Source organism: Erinaceus europaeus, chromosome 8 (genome assembly GCF_950295315.1).
Source record: "Erinaceus europaeus chromosome 8, mEriEur2.1, whole genome shotgun sequence".
Taxonomy (NCBI): domain Eukaryota; kingdom Metazoa; phylum Chordata; class Mammalia; order Eulipotyphla; family Erinaceidae; genus Erinaceus; species Erinaceus europaeus.
The window spans coordinates 54925639-54947019 of NC_080169.1; the positions used below are offsets into that span (position 1 = coordinate 54925639).

At 37.9% G+C, this 21381-nt stretch overlaps 1 protein-coding gene across 2 annotated transcripts in view; it reads right to left on the reverse strand.

Annotated features, from left to right (window-relative positions):
- AKAP9 (A-kinase anchoring protein 9) overlaps positions 1-21381 on the reverse strand; it is a 197529-nt gene that overhangs the window by 75687 nt on the left and 100461 nt on the right. The window contains exon 23 of one of the 2 annotated variants that reach the window (XM_060196249.1): positions 10868-11100. In XM_060196249.1, the coding sequence (XP_060052232.1) occupies positions 10868-11100 (233 nt within the window). Of the gene's footprint in view, positions 1-104; positions 1524-10867; positions 11101-21381 lie in introns of those variants that run through there. The other variant, XM_060196250.1, reaches the window with a different exon arrangement.

A 21381-nucleotide genomic window follows, 5' to 3' on the forward strand; every position in this document is an offset into this window, starting at 1 on the left:
AAGTACAATTAAAGCTCACTTCTCATTGTACATAATTTTCTAAACTAAACGTATGAAAAACAAAGCATAAAATACAAACTAAAACAAAAAAAATTTATACTTACTGAATAAGGTGGGGTAGGCAATGAAATTTTAGAAATAAGTTTTAATATGTGCCCATTTCTCTTATGAATAACATGAAAAATAGAAGTATTAATAATTACAGAGTTATTTTCATCCAAATGTTCACATAAAGGGAAAGGATGAGGTAAAGGCACACGAGATTCAACCTCATAAATGTCTTCATCTTGTTCTTCCAACCTAGAGTCACTGAGTTTGACAGTTGCCAAATAAGTCTTGTAAGAATCCATTCCAGAAGCTGTAGCTGCCAATTTTCCTAATTTGTTTATGAATTTCTCACTATATTAAAAAAGTTCTTTTTATTCTACAAGAGTACAACATAGTATGGAAATTGCTTTTAGCACCATAAAGTAAACATTACAAGAATAATTCATATAACTAGAAAAAAAAATCCTTCAAAAGTTAAAAAAAAAACCCTACGTCTTGCAGTCTTCAGAGGGGGAAAAAAAAAGAAGAAAAAAACTGAAAGCAAGCAAACAGCTATTTAACAAAAATAATTAGTTAAATCTTTTAAGAACAGAAGAATGAAAGTATAAAATCTAACCAGCTGAGCAATAAAAACTTAGTAACAAATACATCTGTTGAAATAAGTAAACCTTCTAAGAAGAACTTGGAAGGGAAAGTCAAGTTTTAAATCTCCATAGCAGCCGTCTTGAGAAATGTAGTTGCAACATTATTTTCCTTGTTCTTTCTGCTTCACTCAGTTCAAAAGCAAAAGTTCTTCTGAACTGAGCTATTCAAACAACCTCCCATGCTGAGCCAAAAGATTCTAGTCAGTGTCCCCTGAGGAAAAGGTCGGAACAGAGGGTGTGGTTTAATGTCTTTACCTATAGGTACACTGACAGGTGGAATGTGAATAATACGCCCAGAAAAAAGCCTGCCTAACAGGATCCAACTTCCACGTCAGAGTTTTGAAAAGTTATTTAGACACGTTTATAATGCTCCTAAAATAAACTAGTATTTTCCCATCCCATTAAAATGTTTTAATTTACAACTGGTGAAATCAAGTAGGCTTGAGTCCATGGTATGAACGAGTTCATGTATATCTAATCATAATTTATTTCTAACACGTGAAAGTAGTCCTTCCTTTTGGTAGTCCTTTCCTTTCCTTATGCATAATAATCTTTCTTCTCAGTGATCTCTAGGACTAAATATAGCTCAGTTATAATATACTTTTACCTTAAACTGTTTATTTAGTGAATGTTAAGGGACAAAACTCTTAAGTCACATTATTATAAGTAACAATTAGAAATTATACCACTTGAAATATTCTATGAACTCTGACAAAAACTTAAAATGTTGAAGTTGCATATAATAATCTTCCAGTAGCTCTAGAAAATTAGACAATAGTGCATACACCATTCACTCAAGAGTGAATTAAAAGATGAATTTAAAAAAGTCATTTAAAAGATGAATGACCTTTTAACAGCAAGACCCTCAAAAGTGATTGTTTTATTTAAAAATAAAAAGCTTTCTAGGGAACCAAAGTAAAAACCCTGTGGTGAGGGGTAGACATGCAGCTTCCTGGGCCAGTGGGGTGTGGGAGTGGGTGGGAGGGATGGGTCTTTTGGTGGTGGGAATGGTGTTTATGTACACTCCTAGCAAAATGTAGACATATAAATCAGTAGTTGATTGATATGAGAGGGGCAAAATCAATTGTATGTCTCAAAGTTTTTCAAAACACAAACTGAATCTTTTTAATATATAGGCTGTGTATTTGATATACGGACTCTCTCAAAAGCCTAGACCAAGTAGATTAGAAGCATCCAATAGCACAGCTATATACAAGATACTGGATACTGCACAGCAAACCATAACAAAAGGACTTTTCAAAGTTAACCCAATTACCAAACAATGTGATGATAACATTAACTATCGATTGTCTTTTTGAACCCTAAGACAGTAGGAACCTCACATCTCCACTATAGAGTCCCTACTTCCCCCAGTCCTGGAACCCTTGGATAGGGCCCACTTTCCCGTATGCGTCTCCCAATCCATACCAAATAATATTGCATCCGCCAATCACAACCTAACCAACGCAACAATTGCCACCTCAACATGCTTCACCTTAGACTGTGTCCAGAGACTTCACGACAACCCTTCAGCTTCATTACTCGAGTGAGACCTTTCCTTTTATAGTACACTCTAATTTCATCTCAGGTGGTTCACTTTCTAACAAAGTCCCATAACCTAGATATACACCAGTTTCTGTGAGAGAGAGCATATGTTCACACGTATCCATAAACTACTGCAAAATATATACCTGAAAGCAGAAGTACACTAGAGTTTGCAGTGAGTACCCCCCTAACACTTCCTCTCCACTATTCCAAGCTTTGGGTCCATGATTGCTCAACAATTTGTTTGGCTTCGTATGTTAACTCTCTTTTCAATCACGAGGTTCCAGATGCCACCAGGATGCTGGCCAGGCTTCCCTGGATTGAAGACCCCACCAATGTGTCCTGGAGCTCAGCTTCCCCAGAGACACACCCTACTAGGGAAAGAGAGAGGCAGACTGGGAGTATGGACCGACCAGTCAACACCCAAGTTCAGCGGGGAAACAATTACAGAAGCCAGACCTTCTACCTTCTGCAACCCTCAATGACCCTGGGTCCATGCTCCCAGAGGGATAGAGAATGGGAAAGCTATCAGGGGAGGGGGTGGGATATGGAGATTGGGTGGTAGGAATTGTGTGGAGTTGTACCCCTCCTACCCTATGTTTTTGTTCATTAATCCTTTCTTAAATAAAAAAAAAAAAGCTTTCATATTGGTACCTTTTCTCTATCTAGTAACTAAATATTTTAATACAAAATCTTTACTATGGAAAAGCCATAGTAAAACAAGCAGATATTATCAGCAAAAATACTTTTTGTAGCCACTTCCCCTACATAAAAAAGTTTAGAGGAAACCATATTTAAATTATTCGTGGTAGGCTAAAAATTAGGCAGGGAATTTAAAATTTTCGTATAGACAGTTTAGAATCTATATGGAACAGATTCAGAACATATGAGGGGCATCTGGCCTTTTTAAATTGTAGACTAGGCAATTGCACATTCCTGTGAATTAGGGTTTCTTATGCAGCCTCCCATTAAACATCTTTGTAAGATGGATGTCAACAGTACACTTGCACAAATTTAACTTTACTATAAGGCTTAAGACAGAAATTTATCAATCAGTTTTGGAGTGTCAAAATCAAATCGCTCTCAAATACTCATTACCTGTTCCCTTTGAAAATTACACTATACTTTGATAATCTGTTGTCTAATTTCTGATACCTGAACTGAAAACAAAACCTTGAAAAGAAGTATCTCTTCCATAAAAGGAAGATGTATCCATAAAAGGACACATTTAGGTCAAGTTAAGGAGCTACAAAGGAAAAAAAGGGCGGAGGTTTGGGGAACTAGGTAAAACAATCCTTTACAAAGTGGTAGATTAAGATGATTTAGATTGAAGCAAACAAGTGTTCATAACAATACTCAACTAATGTCATATTGTATTAATTCATGTTCAGAACTATAATGACAAAGTAATTCAAACCATATTTTATTTTCCCTTATTTCTGACTTTTTTCAACTCGTGTAAAATAAAAATCTGTAAGTAAGGAATATCTCCTTAAAACTAGAAACATAAATCAAGGTTAAGAAACTAACCACAGGGAGTTAGGCAGTAGCACAGTGGGTTAAGTGCATGTGGTGCAAAGTGCAAGGATGGCATATGGATCCCAGTTTGAGCCCCTGACTCTCCACCTGCAGGGGAGTCGCTTTACAAGTGTCAAAGCAGGTCTGCAGGTGTCTATCTTTCTCTCCCCTTCTCTCTTCCCCTCCTCTCTCCATTTCTCTCCGTCCTATCTAACAACAACGACATCAATAACTACAACAATAAAACAAGGACAACAAAAGGGAAAATGAATATAAAAAATTAACATTTGATTAAAAAAAAAAAGAAACTAACCACAAATAAAAACTGTGGCAGAGGAGAATCAAACAGAGGTTAATTTAGTTTTAAATTAGGGCAAATAGTTCTAACATCATATATTAACTGAAATGTCGTCAGTGTGCACACAGTACAAATTAAAATAAGTCAAATAATACTCTACTTTGTGCTTTGCTTCTACTTTAGAAAGCATGTAAGCAGCAGGTGTGCTAACACAGTGACAAAACATAAAACTTGCAGCAAGTGTAAGGTCCTAACTTTGATCTTTGACACTGCATATACCAGAGTGATGTTCTGGTTTTTTCTTTCTTTTTCAAATAATAATAATAAAAAAAAAAGCATGAATCAGAGCAGAGGAATTAGCATAGTAGTTTATGCACTAGACTTTCATGCCTAAAGCACCAGAGATCCTAGGCTCAATCCCTGGCACCACCATAAGAGTACTGTGCAATTCTCTATTAAATAAACCCACAACTTTTTGCCATCAAAAATAGTTAAATGATTTAGTTTTTAGTAGCACACACTAATAATTATCTAAGATAGTATATTATGCCCTGATTTCAAAGACTCAAGATTTTAATGTATATTTGAAGGCTAATAACTTATAGAGTTATGTTTCTATAACTAAATAGCTTTACTTAAAAAAAAAACTCTACAATGTTAACCTATGTAACCATTTTCTTCCACAATCTTTCTCATAAATTGTAAAACACTTTTGTTCTCTTTTGGATTTTTTTCTTTTTTCCATTTTTTACTTGTCATTAGTAGTGAGTTACAAGATTGTAAGATTACAGGGTACAGTTCCACACAGCACCTACCACCATGGTTCTGTGTTCCCACACTCCCATCTTTTGGGTTTTTTTTTTTTTAATGTGTTATTAGGGAAATTGTAATTTAGAAGACAACTTTCACATGGATACAATTTCTCATCCTCCTATGGTAGGTGTCTGAAAGCCAATCCCATCATCAACTCAAGTCTCCCAGCAACATTATGTACTGGGTTCCCTGGACTCCAAATCCTTAGCATTTATGACTTTTCCATGGTATCTGTTGGTATAAATGAGACCCTTTCTGTTTCATTTGGTTTAAATCCCCCCTGCTTAACACTATTCTATTTACATAACCACTTCATTCTATTTACTGTTAACAAGTTCCACCCTCCCTCCAGGGCATTTGTAGTTCAGTGATAGGATTCTTGCCTAATCTGCCCCCTCCTTGTCACACTCTGATTTTTACCAGTCACTTTTCTCTCCACCCTCTCTATGTCACATCCTGTTTCCACCTTACTTGGCAAGTATATATAAAGACAGCAATGTGAGTTTTACTGTACTTTGAGTTTAACTTAGCTCGTCTTAGATTGTGCTGTGTCCTGCATGAATAAAGAGATACTGCCTACAACCCAGCCATGAGTCCCGGGTCATCTGTTACCTGCCCGTGAAGCCAGCCCGGCGAAAACAACTTAACCCGTCGAAAACAACAGGTATCTACACTACTGGAACATTCTCTCATTCCCTCTTCTGATACTATTCTCTTGTTTTTCCTCTTAATCTTTTTTCCTCAATCTCCTTTGCAGACTTACCTTTTATTTGCCTTTAAGAGTGAGCATTCTATCAACACACACACACACACACACACACACACACACACACACACACACACACACTCACTCCAGCTCTTCATAACTTCAAGTGTCGTGAAGTGGTGATCTAGTTCTAATCTAGTTCTCCCAAAACTGTAGTAAATTACTTTGATACATCCCCATCCATGCAAGTAAGATACTATAAAACTGGATTCATATTCACTTATTTTGCATGCTCCATCTCAGTAAATGAATCAAAGAAAAATTTGGTTGTTCCTTCTATATAGCATCTCTCTCCTCATCTTCCTGCCTATCTACAATTATACTGCTGCCTTAGGAATCTAAAACAATTCTTTTTTTTATCATTCTTGTTATTATTGTTGTTGTTGCTGATGTCATTATTGTTGGATAGGACAAAGAAATGGAGAGGAGGGAAAGACAGAGAGACAGAGAGAAAGACTGACACCTGCAAACCTGCTTCACCGCTTGTGAAGCGACCCCCCTGCAGGTGGGGAGCTGGGGGCTCGAACTGGGATCCTTACGCCGGTCCTTGTGCTTTGCACCATATGCGCTCAACCAACTGCGCTACTGCCTGGCCCCCAAACAATTATTTTGTTACCAAAAATATTTCAATAACTCCCCACACTTTTCAGCATAGAGGTAAAACTCATTATTTTTGCCCATGAAGACTTTTCATAATGCAAGTAGCTTTCCATGCCATTTGTCTTTCACTTCAGTTTCCCACATCCCAATCTGGATATTTATAACATAAAACTATTCACTGCCTTTACACACATGATGGTGATTCCAAACCAACATGCTATGCCTTTGCTGAATTTTCTTCTTGATCTACCTAATTAATTTCCAATTTTTAAAAAATCCTTGAGTTCCCTTGAGTTTTAATTTCTATCACTTCACTAACATTCCTCTTGTGATGACATCATGGCAAAGTGGCTAAATGACTTCAAAATCCAGTCCTCAGACTATAACTTACATGACTTACAGCAATAGTTAGTTGGTTCATTTCTTTCATTTTCAAAGGGCTGATTAAGTGGCAGTAAAAAGCATGAACTCTGAAGCCAGACTGCCTGGGTTCAGATTCTACTTCTACACTTAACAACTGGGCAAATGAGTCACTGGTTTATATGTTTCCCTGAACACCCATACCCTGTCTTCATTTTTCAGTCTATTTTAAACAAGATAGTCAAACTGATCCTTTTAAAAATGTAAGCTAGATTACAAAAACATCTTTCAGGACCCAAAGTTACAAATATTATATATATCATTTAAGTACTAAATAGATAAATTTTGCTACAAACCAGTTATACAAGACACTCCTCAGCTACAAAGGGATACCAACTATTAATACAAGTAATAATAAATGAATCTTAAATACACTTTAAGTCAATAAAGTCAAATCAAAAGTAATGTAAAAAATCACTAACTTTTTCAACTGTGTTCAAAAGTCACTAACGAGATAATTCAAGAAATGATCTGTAATGGCGAAAAGACATAAGAAAATATAATCATCACTCACTATCAAAGAAAGATAAATCAAAACAAGGAGCTACCACAGAAACAAGTGATCAGGATGTGTAGAAAAAGAAATTATTGGGGGCTGGGTGGTGACACACTTGGTTAAGCACATACATTACCATGTGCAAAGACCCAGGTTTGAGTCCCCATCCCCAACTGCGATGGGGGTGGGGGGGTTCAGGGGGTGGAAGGTTCATAAGCATTGAAACAAATGTCTCTCTGTTTCTCTCCTTCTCTAACTCACCCTCCCCATTTAAGTTTTCTCTGGTCTATCAAATAAAAGGTGTTTAAAAAAAAAAAGGCAGGGAGAGTGGGAATAATGGCCACTGGGAAAAATGGGTTAGTCATGTAGGCACCGAGACCAGGTAATAAATATCCCTGATGCAACCTGACTTCCCTGGACAGAGGACCTCACCAAGGTACCCTGGACACCCACCTCTCCAGAGCCCTGTCCCACTAAGGAAAGATAGTGACAGGCTAGGAGTATGGACTGACCTGCCAACACCCATGTTCAGCAGAGAAGCAATTACAGTAGCCAGCCTCCCACCTTCTGCACCCCATAATGATCCTGAGTCCATACTCCCAGAGGGATAAAGAATAGGAAAGTTTTCAAGGTAGGGGATGGGATATGAAACTCTGGTGGTGGGAATTGTGTGGAATTATACCCCTTCTTATCTATGGTCTTGTGTTTCCATTTTATAAATAAATAACTAAATTTAAAAGGGGGGCAGGGATAACTTATTTTATATTGTTAGAATGAATATAAATTCATCACTTATGAAAACAGTGTGAAGAGAGCTCAAAATAATAAAAATAAACCTATCACAGGACCTAGCAGTTCCATTACTATCCAAAGAACATAAAAAAACTTATTTGAAGCTACATATACACACTTATGTTTATTGCAATACTATATGCAATAGCCAGATACAAAATGCCTAACTACCAATGAGTGGATAAAAAGGATATATATCACAGATACATACACATATACATATATATGGAATACAATAGTAGGAAGAGGTCTTGTTTTTTTGCCATAACATAGATGGAGCTTAAAGGCATTATGCTAACTGAAATAAACCTGAAGGATAAATACCAGATGATCTCACATATATGTGAGATTTAAGAAACAAATAAAGGAAAAAGACAGGGTAAAAAAATAAATAACCCTTTTGTCTGTATCTTCATACCTGAGCTTACTAAAAGTGAAGGGGGAAGAGACCCAATGCCCTGCAAGAGAGAAGAAGTGGAAGGGGGAAAGGGAAAGATGTACTAGCATATCTTGGGGGAGATGTGAGATTGTACCCAAGACAAAAAGAGGCTTGTAAAACAGCTTTTCATCAGTAAAATAGAAAAAGTCACTCCTAAATAAAAGAAATGCCCTATAATTACTAAGGAAACCTGAAAGAAAATTAATCTGGTATTAAACACAAAATACACAACAATGTTATTAAGTATGCTACATTCACTAATCATTACTGCTACTATAGAAACATCACAACGGATAGCTTCTTAGAAAAGGGGAAAGAAAGCCGTATCAATAAAAATCCCAAATCAGAAGTAATAGGATATACAAGTCATCTTTTTAACTAGTCTTAAAATTTCTGAATCTGGGGGGTTGAGTAGTAGCACGGCAGATTAAGGGCACATGGCACAAAACACAAGGACTGGCATAAAGATCCGGTTTGAGCCCCCGACCCCCCACCTGCAAGGGAGTCACTTCACAAGTGGTGAAGCAGGTCTGCAGATGTCTATCTTTCTCTCTCCCTCTCTGTCTTCCCCTCCTCTCTCCATTTCTCTCTGATTTATCCAACAACAACGACAGCAATGACAACACCAATAGTAATAACAATAACTATGATAAACAACAAGGGCAACAAAAGGGAAAAATTTTTTTTCTGAATCTGTAAGGCTTTCTGAAAACCATGGTGGCTACTTTTAGAGGAATGGGGGCACAGAACTTGGGTGGTGGCGGGTGTGGAGTGAAACTATACCCTTGTTGTTTTTTAATCTTGTCTACTACTATTAAATCACTAATAAAATGTTTGAAATAAGTAAATAGGTAAGATAAAACATTCCTAAATCTAGGATACTGTGAATATAGATATATCAATGGAAATATTAATTATAGCCAACCTACAGCTGATGACAGTAATATAATCACTGCATTAACAACATCATTGCTTGGAAGCAAGGCTGTGCAGGTGGCACAAAGCGCAAGGACCATGGTAAGGATCTCGGTTTGAGCCTTAGGCTCCCCACCTGCAGGGGAGTTGCTTCACAAGCGGTGAAGCAAGTCTGCAGGTGTCTGTCTTTCTCTCCCCCTCTCTGTCTTCCCCTTCTCTCTCCATTTCTCTCTGTACTGTCCAACAAAGAAGACATCAATAACAACAATAACAACAACAACAACAACAAAATAACAAGGGCAATGAAAGAGAATAAATACATAAAATATTAAAAAAAAAAGAAACATCATCGCCAAGATTCTACAACTGTTCTGGCAAACATTCTTTAAATGCATAATCTTTCTTCACTTTAAAACAATAAAGAATGTTTGCCAGAACAATTGTAGAATCTTGGCGATGATGTTGTTTCACTGTCCTTGCTGGGACTTCTCTGCTCCATGCTATCTTCAAGTAGAGAAAGAGAGCTAAGGATGGGCAGGGTGCATACACACACACACACTCTCATCCCCCACAGCACCAAAGCTTCCCCTAGTGAAGTAGTGCTATCTTGTGGTGTATCAAGAGCTGGAATTTAGGATAGTACATGGCAAAGCAGGTGTCCTCCCAGGAGTGCTATCTTGCTAACCTTCAGCAGATATTTTTTAAATCCTGCAGACAATAACTTAACATGTCAGATAAAATGTTTATAAATGAACAACACTGGGAGTTATAAATACAATGGCTATAACCCTATAAAATTTCAATTAAAATACTACTATAATGTAGAAACTATCCCACATTCTAATTTTCTACCAAGGGAAAGTTTGTAAAGTGAGATAGTCCACTTTTGTGTATTAAAAGTAGATCAAAATCCCATGGTAGACCAGGTGGTGGTGCACCTGGTTTAGCACAGATGCTACAATGGTTAAGGACCTGGGTTCGAGCCCCCAACCCCACCTACAGGAGGACAGTTTTGTGAGTGGTGAAGTAGGGCTACAGGTTTTCTCTGTCTCTCTATCACGCCCTTCCCTCTCAATTTTTACTTGTCTCTATCCAATAAATAAAGATAACAAAAAAAATTAAAAATCACATGGAAGAACTGTAGGTAGTGAGTTATGATATACCAGAAAATACAATGCATTTTAAAGATTATACTTGTTCTTCAAACAAACAATATATATGTTATAATAAAGTACCTATCTCATGTAATAGTGAAGTTAAAATTATTTTGTATAAAAACTAAAAAATAAATATAAATATACTAAAAAAAAAAAACAACCTGATATACTAGTAAATTAAGAAAAACTGAAATAAAATAAAGTAACATTTTTAGAAGTTGAGTTTATCAGCATATTACATTAACTCTTACCTCATCAGAGAATACTGATATCAGTATTGGTTGTTACAAATATAGTCAATTATTAAGCATGAACTTTTATTTCTTTGAAAAAGTAGAAATAACATTTAATCTTTCCCTGGCTTAAAAGAAAACCAACATTTAAATCAGCCCATATTAATAATATAAGATGGTTACCTGATTACTAGTTTCACTTATAGCTTCTAAAAGTTTTTCCACTGCTGCTTGTAGTCGAGAGCTAATATTAAGCATCAGTTCTTCATTTTCAGGATCTATTTCAGTTTCAGCAAAACCACTCCTAACAAGTCGCTGTAATAGCTCTGTACCCTCCTCAGTTATTTGTGACCACATGCTATTGTCATTTCTTGGCATGTCACTTCCAGAATAAGAGCATAGAGATTCATCTGTAACTAGAATAACAATGTGTTAAAGGTATTAATAAATCATAACTAAAAGAGTAAAAATAAAATTAAGTTAAAACTTGCAGTCACTGGGAGTTGGTGTATTGTACCAAAGTAAAAAGTCTCTGGGGTGAGGGGGAAGGTTCAGGTCCTAGAACATGATGACAGAAGAAGACCTAGTGGGAGTTGAACTGTTATGTGGAAACCTGAGAAATGTAACACATGTACAAACTATGGCATTTTACTGTTGACTGCAAACTATTAATCCCCCCAAAAGAAAAAAAACCTTGTAACTGAAACTACAAGGCTATTTAATAATAACACTGCAACAGAACAAGTAATATACACAAATGCAGAATATATTTGATAACAAGCAGGTAAGACTGAAAAAGAAAATGCTATGCTAATGATGTTCTAATGAAGCAATATTTGAATTAATATTTTTTTAGATTTATTTTCCCTTTTGTTGCCCTTGTTGTTTTTTATTATTATTGTAGTTATTATTGTTGTTGTTACTGATGTCGTCATTGTTAGATAGGACAGACAGAAATGGAGAGAGGAGGGGAAGACAGAGAGGGGGAGAGAAAGACAGATACCTGCAGAGCTGCTTCACCGCTTGTGAAGTGACTCCCCTGCAGGTGGGGAGCTGGGGCTCGAACTGGGATCCTTAAGCTGGTCCTTGCCCTTTGTGCTACATGTGCTTAATCTGCTGCTCTACCACCAGACTCCCTAATATGTTTTTTAATGTGGCGCTTGGGGAAAGAGCCAAGGGCCCTGTGTATGTGCAATACCTCTCAGCAGTCTCCCTGACTCAAGTTTTCCAATTCGATATCCTTATAGAGAAAAAGAATGGAGAGGAAAGGGCACCAATGACTCACTCCACAATAGATGACGCTCTCTGTTGCTCCCATACAGTGCTAAAGATCTACCCAGGGTTTCACTCAAGGTAAGGTACACACTCTACTAACAACCCCAACTTGTACTCTAGGATGTTAGTATTATTTTATTTTATCTTTAGAGAGCATTTCCCTCTTTTTTTGTTTTCTCCATTCTGTATTTACTATAGGTGAAGCATCACCACTGCAGGTGGGAAGCAGGGCTTGAACAAGGATCCTCACACATGGCAAAGCAATGTGCTCAACTGGGTGTGCCATTGCCAGGCCCCCCAACTTCAACTGTTGTCGGGAAATTGTGAGGATGTGGTTGAGCTTGGCAGGGCTTGACTTGAAGGGACATCCATCCTGTCAGTCTCTCTCTCTCTACTGAGAGGTCGAGCAAGAAGGGACAAACCCCCCCAAGGTTTGCCTCATCTTATCAGACTCCCTGCCTCACAAAGCACCCTGCATTCCTGATAATGTGGCCTGCTACCTTATTATCTGCATAATCATAGTTTTGCCTGAAAGATCACCACCCATTCCATTCCTTTGATCTAACTTCTTTTTACCCTCAAGATCCTCCCTGCCTCCAGGGTATTATTAATCCTTTTTTTAAAAAATATTTATTTTATTTATTTATTCCCTTTGTTGCCCTTGTTGTTTTATTGTTGTAGTTATTATTGTTGTTGTCATTGTTGGATAGGACAGAGAGAAATGGAGAGAGGAGGGGAAGACAGAGAGGGGGAGAGAAAGATAGACACCTGCAGACCTGCTTCACCGCCTGTGAAGCGACTCCCCTGCAGGTGGGGAGCCGGGGCTCGAACTGGGATCCTTATGCCAGTCCTTGTGCTTTGCGCCACCTGCGCTTAACCCGCTGTGCTACAGCCCGACTCCCTGGTATTATTAATCCTACCAGTTAAAACCCTCACAACAGTTGCTGAGGAAGTTCCTACCTTTCCCAGCCCCTTATGGCTTTCTCCGCCCCTTTCCTAGCCATTTCCATTTCCGACTTGCCACTTCTGGGTCCGACTCTTAAAAAGCCTTGGCTCTCTGATAAATAATCAAATCGCCTCACCACCACGAGCTCTGCTTCTGGGTCATCTCTCTCACGTCGCTGAGTGAGGAGCAGCCCAGGCTGGCTAGGGTCGCGATCTCTCCAACCCAGAGAGTATGCATCTAAGAAGAGGCACACAAGCCGGGCAAATTTTGATAAAAAAAAAATAATAATAAAAAAATTTAATCCCATACCCATTCATGCTCAAAACTACAAAAAATGGGAATAGATGGGAAATTCCTCAAGATAGTGGAATCCATATATAGCAAACCTACAGCCAACATCATACTCAATGGACAGAAGCTGAAAGCATTCCCCCTCAGATCGGGGACTAGACAGGACTGTCCACTATCACCATTACTCTTCGACATAGTATTGGAAGTTCTTGCCATAGCAATCAGGCAAGAGAAAGAAATCAAAGGAATACAGATTGGAAGGAAAGAAGTCAAGCTTTCACTATTTATAGATGCTGTGATAGTATACATAGAAAAACCTAAAGAATCCAGCAGAAAACTACTGGAAGTTATTAGGCAATACAGCAAGGTGTCAGGCTACAAAATCAGGGTACAAAAATCAGTGGCATTTCTCTATGCAAACACTAAAACTAAAGAAGAAGACATACAGAAATCACTCTCATTCACTGTTGCAGCAAAATCAATAAAATACCTAGGAGTAAAGCTGACCAAAGAAGTTGAAAGACTTGTATACTGAAAACTATGAGTCACTAGTCAAGGAAATAGAAACTGACACCAAGAAATGGAAAGACATCCCATGCTCATGGATTGGAAGAATAAATATCATCAAAATGAATATTCTCCCAGAGTCATATACAAATTTAATGCGATACCTATCAAAGTTCCAGCAAGCTTCTTTAAGAGAATAGAACAAAAACTACAATCATTTACCTGGAACCAGAAAACACCTAGAATTGCCAAAACTATCAGAAAAGAAACAGAAATGGAGGCATCACCCTGCCAGATCTCAAACTATATTATAAGGCCATCATCATAAAAACAGCCTGGTACTGGAACAAAAATAGGCACATAGACCAGTGGAACAGAATTGAAATCCCAGAACTAAACCTCCACACCTATGGACATCTAATCTTTGATAAGGGAGCCCAAAGTATTAAATGGAAGAAGGAGCCTCTCTTCAATAAATGGTGCTGGGAAAACTGGGTTGTAACATGCAGAAGAATGAAACTGAACCACCTTATCTCACCAGAAACAAAAATCAACTCCAAATGGATCAAGGGCCTGGATGTTAGACCAGAAATTATCAAATACCTAGAGGAAAACATTGGTGGAACACTTTCCCACCTAAACCTCAAGAGCATCTTTGATGAAACAAACACAACTGCAAGGAAGACTAAAGCAGAAACAAACCAATGGGACTACATCAAATTGAAAAGTTTCTGCACAGCCAAAGAAACAATCACACAAAGAGACGCCTCACAGAATGGGAGAAGATCTTTACATGCCATACATCAGACAAGAGACTAATCACCAAAACATACAAAGAGCTCAGCAAACTTAGCAACAAAAAAGCAAATGACCCCATCCAAAAATGGGCGGAGTATATGAATAAAACATTCACTTCAGAAGAGATCCAAAAGGCTAACAAACGTATGAAATACTGCTCCAGATCACTGATTGTGAGAGAAAGGCAAATAAAGACAACATTGAGATACCACCTCACTCCTGTGAGAATGGCATACATCCAAAAGGACAGCAACAACAAATGTTGTAGAGGCTGTGGAGACAGAGGAACCCTTCTGCACTGCTGGTGGGAATGTAAATTGGTCCAGCCTCTGTGGAGAGCAGTCTGGAAAACTCTCACAGGGCTAGACACAGACCTTCCATATGACCCAGTAAGTCCTCTCCTGGGGATATACCCCAAGGATTCCATAATGCCCAATCAAAAAGGTATGTGTACACCTATGTTCACAGCAGCACAATTCATAATAGCTAAAACCTGGAAGGAACCCAGGTGCCCAACAACAGATGAGTGGCTGAGAATGCTGTGGTATATATACACAATGGAATACTATGCAGCTATTAAGAATAATGAACCCACCTTATCTGACCCATCTTGGAAGGAGCTAGAAGGAATTATGTTAAGTTAACTAAGTCAGAAAGACAAAGATGAGTATGGGATGATCCCACTCATCAACAGAAGTTGAGAAAGAAGAACAGAAAGGGAAACTAAAACAGGATCTAATTAAATTGAAAGCAGGGCAAAAAAGTAAAAACCCTGTGGTGAGGGGGAGGGTGGATACTCAGCTTCCAGGGGCGGTGGGGGTATGGGGGGTGGGGCTGGGGGTGGGTGGGATGGGACACAGTCTTTTGGTGGTGCAAATGGTGTTTATGTACACTCCCATTAAAGTATAGTCATATAAATCACCATTCAATTAATATGAGAGGGGAAAAATTGATCATATGTCTAGAACTTTTTAAAACACAGACTGAGTCTTTTTAATACATAGGCTGAGTTGTTGATATGTTGACTCTCTCAAAAGCCTAGACCAGGGAGAACAGAAGCAACCAATGACATCGCTATATACAAGATGCTGGGTATTATACAGCAAACCCTAACAAAGAGACTTTTCAAAGTTAACCCAATTACCAAATAATGTGATGATAACAATAACTATCCATTGTCTTCTTGAACCCTAGGACAGTAGGAAGCTCACATTTCCTCTACAGAGCCTATATTTCCCCCATTCCTGGAACCTTAGGCTGGGGCCCACTTTCCTGCATGCTTCTCTCAATTCATATCAAATAATATTGCATCTGCCGATCGCAACCTAATCAATGCAACAAGTGCCACCCCAGCATGTTTCATTTCAGACTGTGTCCAGAGACTTCAGGTGTGGAATGACAACCCTTCAGCTTAATCACTCAGGTGAGACCTTTCCTTTCACAGTTTTCTCTAATTCCATTTCAGGTGTTCCACTCCCCAATAAAGTCCCCAAACCTATAGACCAGGTCCCCTGAGATAGAGCGTATGTTCACACGTGTCCATAAACCAGGGAAAAATATATACCTGAAAGCAGATGTACACAACAGTCTGCAGAGAGTACGCCCCCCCCAACACTTCATCTGCACTATTCCAGCCTTTAGGTCCATGATTGTTCAACAATTTGTTTGGCTTTGTATGTTAACTCTCTTTTCAGCCACCAGGTTCTGGATGTCAGCATGATGTCGACCAGACACCCTGGACTGAAGACCTCACCAATATGTCCTGGAGCTCCGCTTCCCCAGAGCCCCACCCTACTAGGGAAAGAGAGAGGCAGGCTAGGAGTATGGATCGACCAGTCAATGCCCATGTTCAGTGGGAAGCAATTGCAGAAGCCAGACATTCCACCTTTTGCATCCCACAACGACCCGAGGTCCATACTCCCAGAGGGATATAGAATGGGAAAGCTATCAGGGGAGGGGATGGGATATGGAGACTGGGTGGTGGGAATTGTGTGGAGTTGTACCCCTCCTATCCTATGGTTTTCTTAATGTCTCCTTTTTTAAATTAAAAAAAAAATTTTTGAGTGTGGTATCAGGGTTTCACTTATAAAACTTTACCACTATCTGACTGACTCATTCAGACAGAGACAAAGAGGTAGAAAGGGGAAAGGGAGAGACACCATATAGTACCAAAATTTCTCTCAATGCTATTGCTCCATGTGGCGTCAGAGCTCAGACCTGGGCTATGTGCATGGCAAGGTACACACCTTCCCTGGTGAGTTATCTATCTAGACAACCAAATCTTAAAAAAAAAAACTTTTTCTATTTCTTAGAAGTCACTAGAGAATTGCACTAGAAAAATTTCACTAAAGTGCATTTAATTTCTCATATGTCTAGATGTCTTTAGTTTACCTTTTTTAAAAGATTCACCACACAGTTGTAGTGAATGCACTGCTTTTAGGGAAAAGTGGGTTGGAACATGCAGAAGAATGAAAATGAACCACTACATTTCATTGCACACACAAAAGTAAACTCCAATGGATCAAGGACTTGGATGTTTGACCAGTAACTATTACTTAGAGGAAAATATTGGTGGAACTCTTTTCTATCTAACTTTTATATAGGCATCTTCAATGACAAATCCAATTGCAAGGAAGACAATTAACAAAAACAAGCCAATGGGACTATATCAAATTGAAAAGCTTCTGCACAGCAAAAGAAACTACCAACTAAATAGGAAAACTCCTTATAGAATGGGAGAGAGATATTCACTTTCCATACATCAGACAAGAAGCTAATAACCAAAAAATATATAAAGACCTCACCAAACTCAGCAACAACAATGAAACAAACAACCCCATCCAAAAATGGGGAGAGGATACAAACAGAATATTCAACACAGAAGAGATACAAAAGGCCATCAGACATACAAAAAAAAAATGCTCCAAATCATTGTCAAGAGAAATGCAAATAAAGACAATTAGATGCCAATTCATTCCCGTGAGAATGTCAAACATCAGTAAGGATAGTAACAACAAATGAGGTTGCAAGAGGTAAGGGAACCCTCTTGACTGCTGGTAGGAATATAAGTTGGTCCAGGCTCTTTGGAGAGACAACCTGGAGAACTCTCAGAAGGCTGGAAATGGACTCACCCTATGACTCAACAATTCTTCTGCTGGGGATATATCCTAAGGAATCAAACACGTCCATGCAAAAAGATCTCTGTATATCTATGTTCATAGCAGCACAATTTGTGATAGCCAAAATCTGGAAGCAACCTATGTGTCCAACAACAGATGATTGGCTAAGAAAGTTGTGGAATATACACACAATGGAATACTATTCAGCTACTCAGAATGATGAATTCACCTTCTTTACATCTCAGATGGAGCTTGAAAGAATCATGTTAAGTGAAATAGGCCAGAAAGAGAAGGATGACTATGGGATGATCATGGGCAGTTGTGGGCAGAAATTGAGAACAAGAACAGAAAGGGTAAACACAAAGTAGAATTTGGATTGGTGTATTTCACCAAAGCAAAGCTCGAAGGGCAAGGTGAGAGGGCTTTCAGGCCCTAATGCATGATAGTGGAGGAGGGCCTGGGCTGGGAGTAAGAGTGCTTTGCAGAAAATTGAAAAATTTTACTCGATACAACTGACTGTAAACCATTAATCCCCCTAATAAAAATTTGTAATGGCTAGTTTCTGAGAAACATTTCAGATTCTTAAGCTACTCAAATCTATGTCTCAAACATACAGGGCAGTGGCTATTCAAAAATCCTTCAGTCCCATATTCATTCCATATAATTAGGTTAATCCTGTTAAAGCAAGGATATAATAAAGCATTTCCCTATTCCAATGACTTTCTGAAGATCTCCCAGGGCTCCAACTGGAAACCACTAACTACTCTTGTGAATGTACCTCATATATAAACAAACTGAAGCTCTGAGTGACAATGATTTATTCAAGATTACAGTGAGTCAGAACAAGTACCAAGAGTCTTCTGTTAATTCATTCAACATTCTTTCTGTAACACCACACTAGGAAGCTGCAGCAAAAGAAAGTTCCTAGTTACCTACTGCAAGCATTCTACCACTGAATCATCACAGTAAAGGCCTAAGGAAATATTCTTTTAATACATGCTGGGATTCATTTTATGAATTAATCTAATATTCAGTCATGTTCATGTGATTTCATATTGGATCAAAATTCATCTTCAATTTCATAAAGTGAGTTGTTGTTATGAGTAAACAAGCACTAGCAAATCAATTATTTTTTGAGAGTTAACAAGTCCCTACATGTCTAAATCTAACAAGTTCAGACTTGAAAGATGAAAACAGATCACAAGTTGTATAAAAAGTGGAAAGCAAAAATTGTTTTGTAATCAGATTAAGACTGAATTTCATTATATGAAATAAAACAAAAACTATTTCTAAAGATTTAATATAAAGCTTCCATTAAAATATGAGGTGGATAGCAGACAAATATATGTGAAATTCAATGTTAATATTTTTAAAATTTTATTTATTTTCCCTGTTGTTGCCCTTGTTGTCTTTTTACTGTTGTTGTTATTGATAGACAGGACAGAGAAAAATGGAGAGAGATGGGGAAGACAAAGAGGGGGAGAGAAAGATAAGACACCTGCAGACCTGCTTCACCGCCTGTGAAGCTACTCCCCTGCAGGTGGGGAGCTGGGGGCTCAAACCAGGATCCTTACTCAGGTCCTTGCGTTTTGCACCACATGTGCTTAACCCACTGCACTACCGCCCGACTCCCCAATGTTAGTATTTTAAAGGCAGATGTTCCTCAGTTTTAAATTATTAGTTCTATTAATTCACTTTTCCTTTTAGACACAAAATGCATCTTCAGTGTCCCTGAATCGTGATAGTTATCAACCTGATTTTATTAGTATAACTGGCATAATCACTGCCTACTCTGGGTAAGTAAAAACTGAGTAATTGAATACAAAGTGCTTATTCTTACTAATGTTGCTAATAACAAAAAAATTACAACCTTTGCTACAGTATTCTATACTTCTTAAATGTGAATTTAATTTTTCCTCTTGTATTCTAGTATTTTTCCAGTATCACTTAAATAATTATTTTCAAGACTTACTGATTCAAATGTCTATAAAGCAGCTTTAAGCAAAAAGAATACTGGCTTTTATCTTGCCTTTGATTGATAATCTTAATTTCCCCTTACTAGACTGAATCTTAAAAGCAAAGTATAAAGAAATCACTCAATAAACATTATAGAAATGAGTTGCTAAAACAGTTTGTAATTAAATAAGTTCTCTTGTTACTTGGTAGCTTAAAACAGGACACAGGCATATTAATACATATTGAGAAATTTAGCTGTAACCATGCAAAAAAGCAGTCTAATCAAACAGATGTTCTTCTAAGTCTTCTGTCTCATAGAATTATAAGAACATTGGAGTTGGGTGGTAGCATAGCGGGTTAAGCGCATGTGGCACGTGCATAAAGATCCCGGTTCCAGTCCCTGGCTCCCCACCTACAGAGAAGTCACTTCACAAGTGGTGAAGCAGGTCCACAGGTGTCTTTCTCTTCCCCTCCTCACTCCATTTCTCTCTGTCCTATCTAACAACAACAAAATCAATAACAACAATAACTACAACAATAAAAAAAACAATGGCAACAAAAGGGAAATAAATAAATAATTATAAGAACATAAGCATAATATTTTGTGTTTGAGTTAAGGTTACCAATTTACTCCTTTGTTACCAATTTACTCCTTTGTTTAACTATGGGAACACTACACTGGAGTCTCATTTGCTATATTTAAAGGCAAGTTGTTTGCTGAACACTTCAGTAACCACTTTGAGAAATGTATAATAGAACCGCCAGTAATAATAATAATAATAATAATGGCAACCAGGGATAGGGAGATAACGTAATAGTTCTTCAAAAAGACTCTCAGGTCTGAGGCAGTAAAGGGCCCATGTTCAATTCCAAGCACGACCATAAGCCGAAACTGAATAGTGTTCTGGAAAAAAAAAAAAATAACCAACCATCCATCCATCCATCCATCCATCCATCCATCCATCCAAGGATGTAACTCTCAGGGAATAGTACGTTTTTCACATGCATGTTTTGAGGTTTAGGGTTCAATTCCTGGTGCTACATATGATAGAGTGGGATCTTTATGGAATTTCTCATAAATTAAAAAATTGTTTTTATATTTATTCATTTTCCTGAAGGGGAAAGACAGGGATGAATGGACATACACACACACACACACACACACACACACACACACACACACACACACCACCCACCCACCCAGAGTACCAATCAAACTCTAACATATGGCCACTGAACTCAGGCTCTCAAGGATGCAAGTGCTGTGTTCTTACTCTGAGAAATACCTCTAGCTCAAAAACCTAAACAAATCTTAAAAAAAAATTGAAAGTGCAAAAATATTTTTGTATTCTAATTTTATTTAGAATATCTTTTGAATGCAAATGTCAAAGTGATCTAGGTTTTACTGAGTAGCATAGCAAATTCCCCTAGATGGTTAAGTGAAACTATAAAATAACTGCTTCTTAAAAAGCATATCATAGCAAATACTTTTATAATAACACTAAGAAAATATTAGCTTATTCTACCTTAATCACCAAGATCTGTGCAAAGAAAAAAAAAAAAAAGACCCTGCTGCTGGAAAGCTAGCTCACCAGACAGGATATGTGCCTTGCCAAGCACACAGCCCATATTCAAATTCCAGACCAATTTAGGAATACCATGAGTCCAGAAGTTTTGATATTTTGGTGGCTTTCCACCCCCACCCCCCGTGCATGAAATCAGTCAGACAGTGAAATAGCAACCTTTTTTCTCTTGCCATCTCCAACACAACAAAACTACAACATACATGTAAACAAACAACGAAA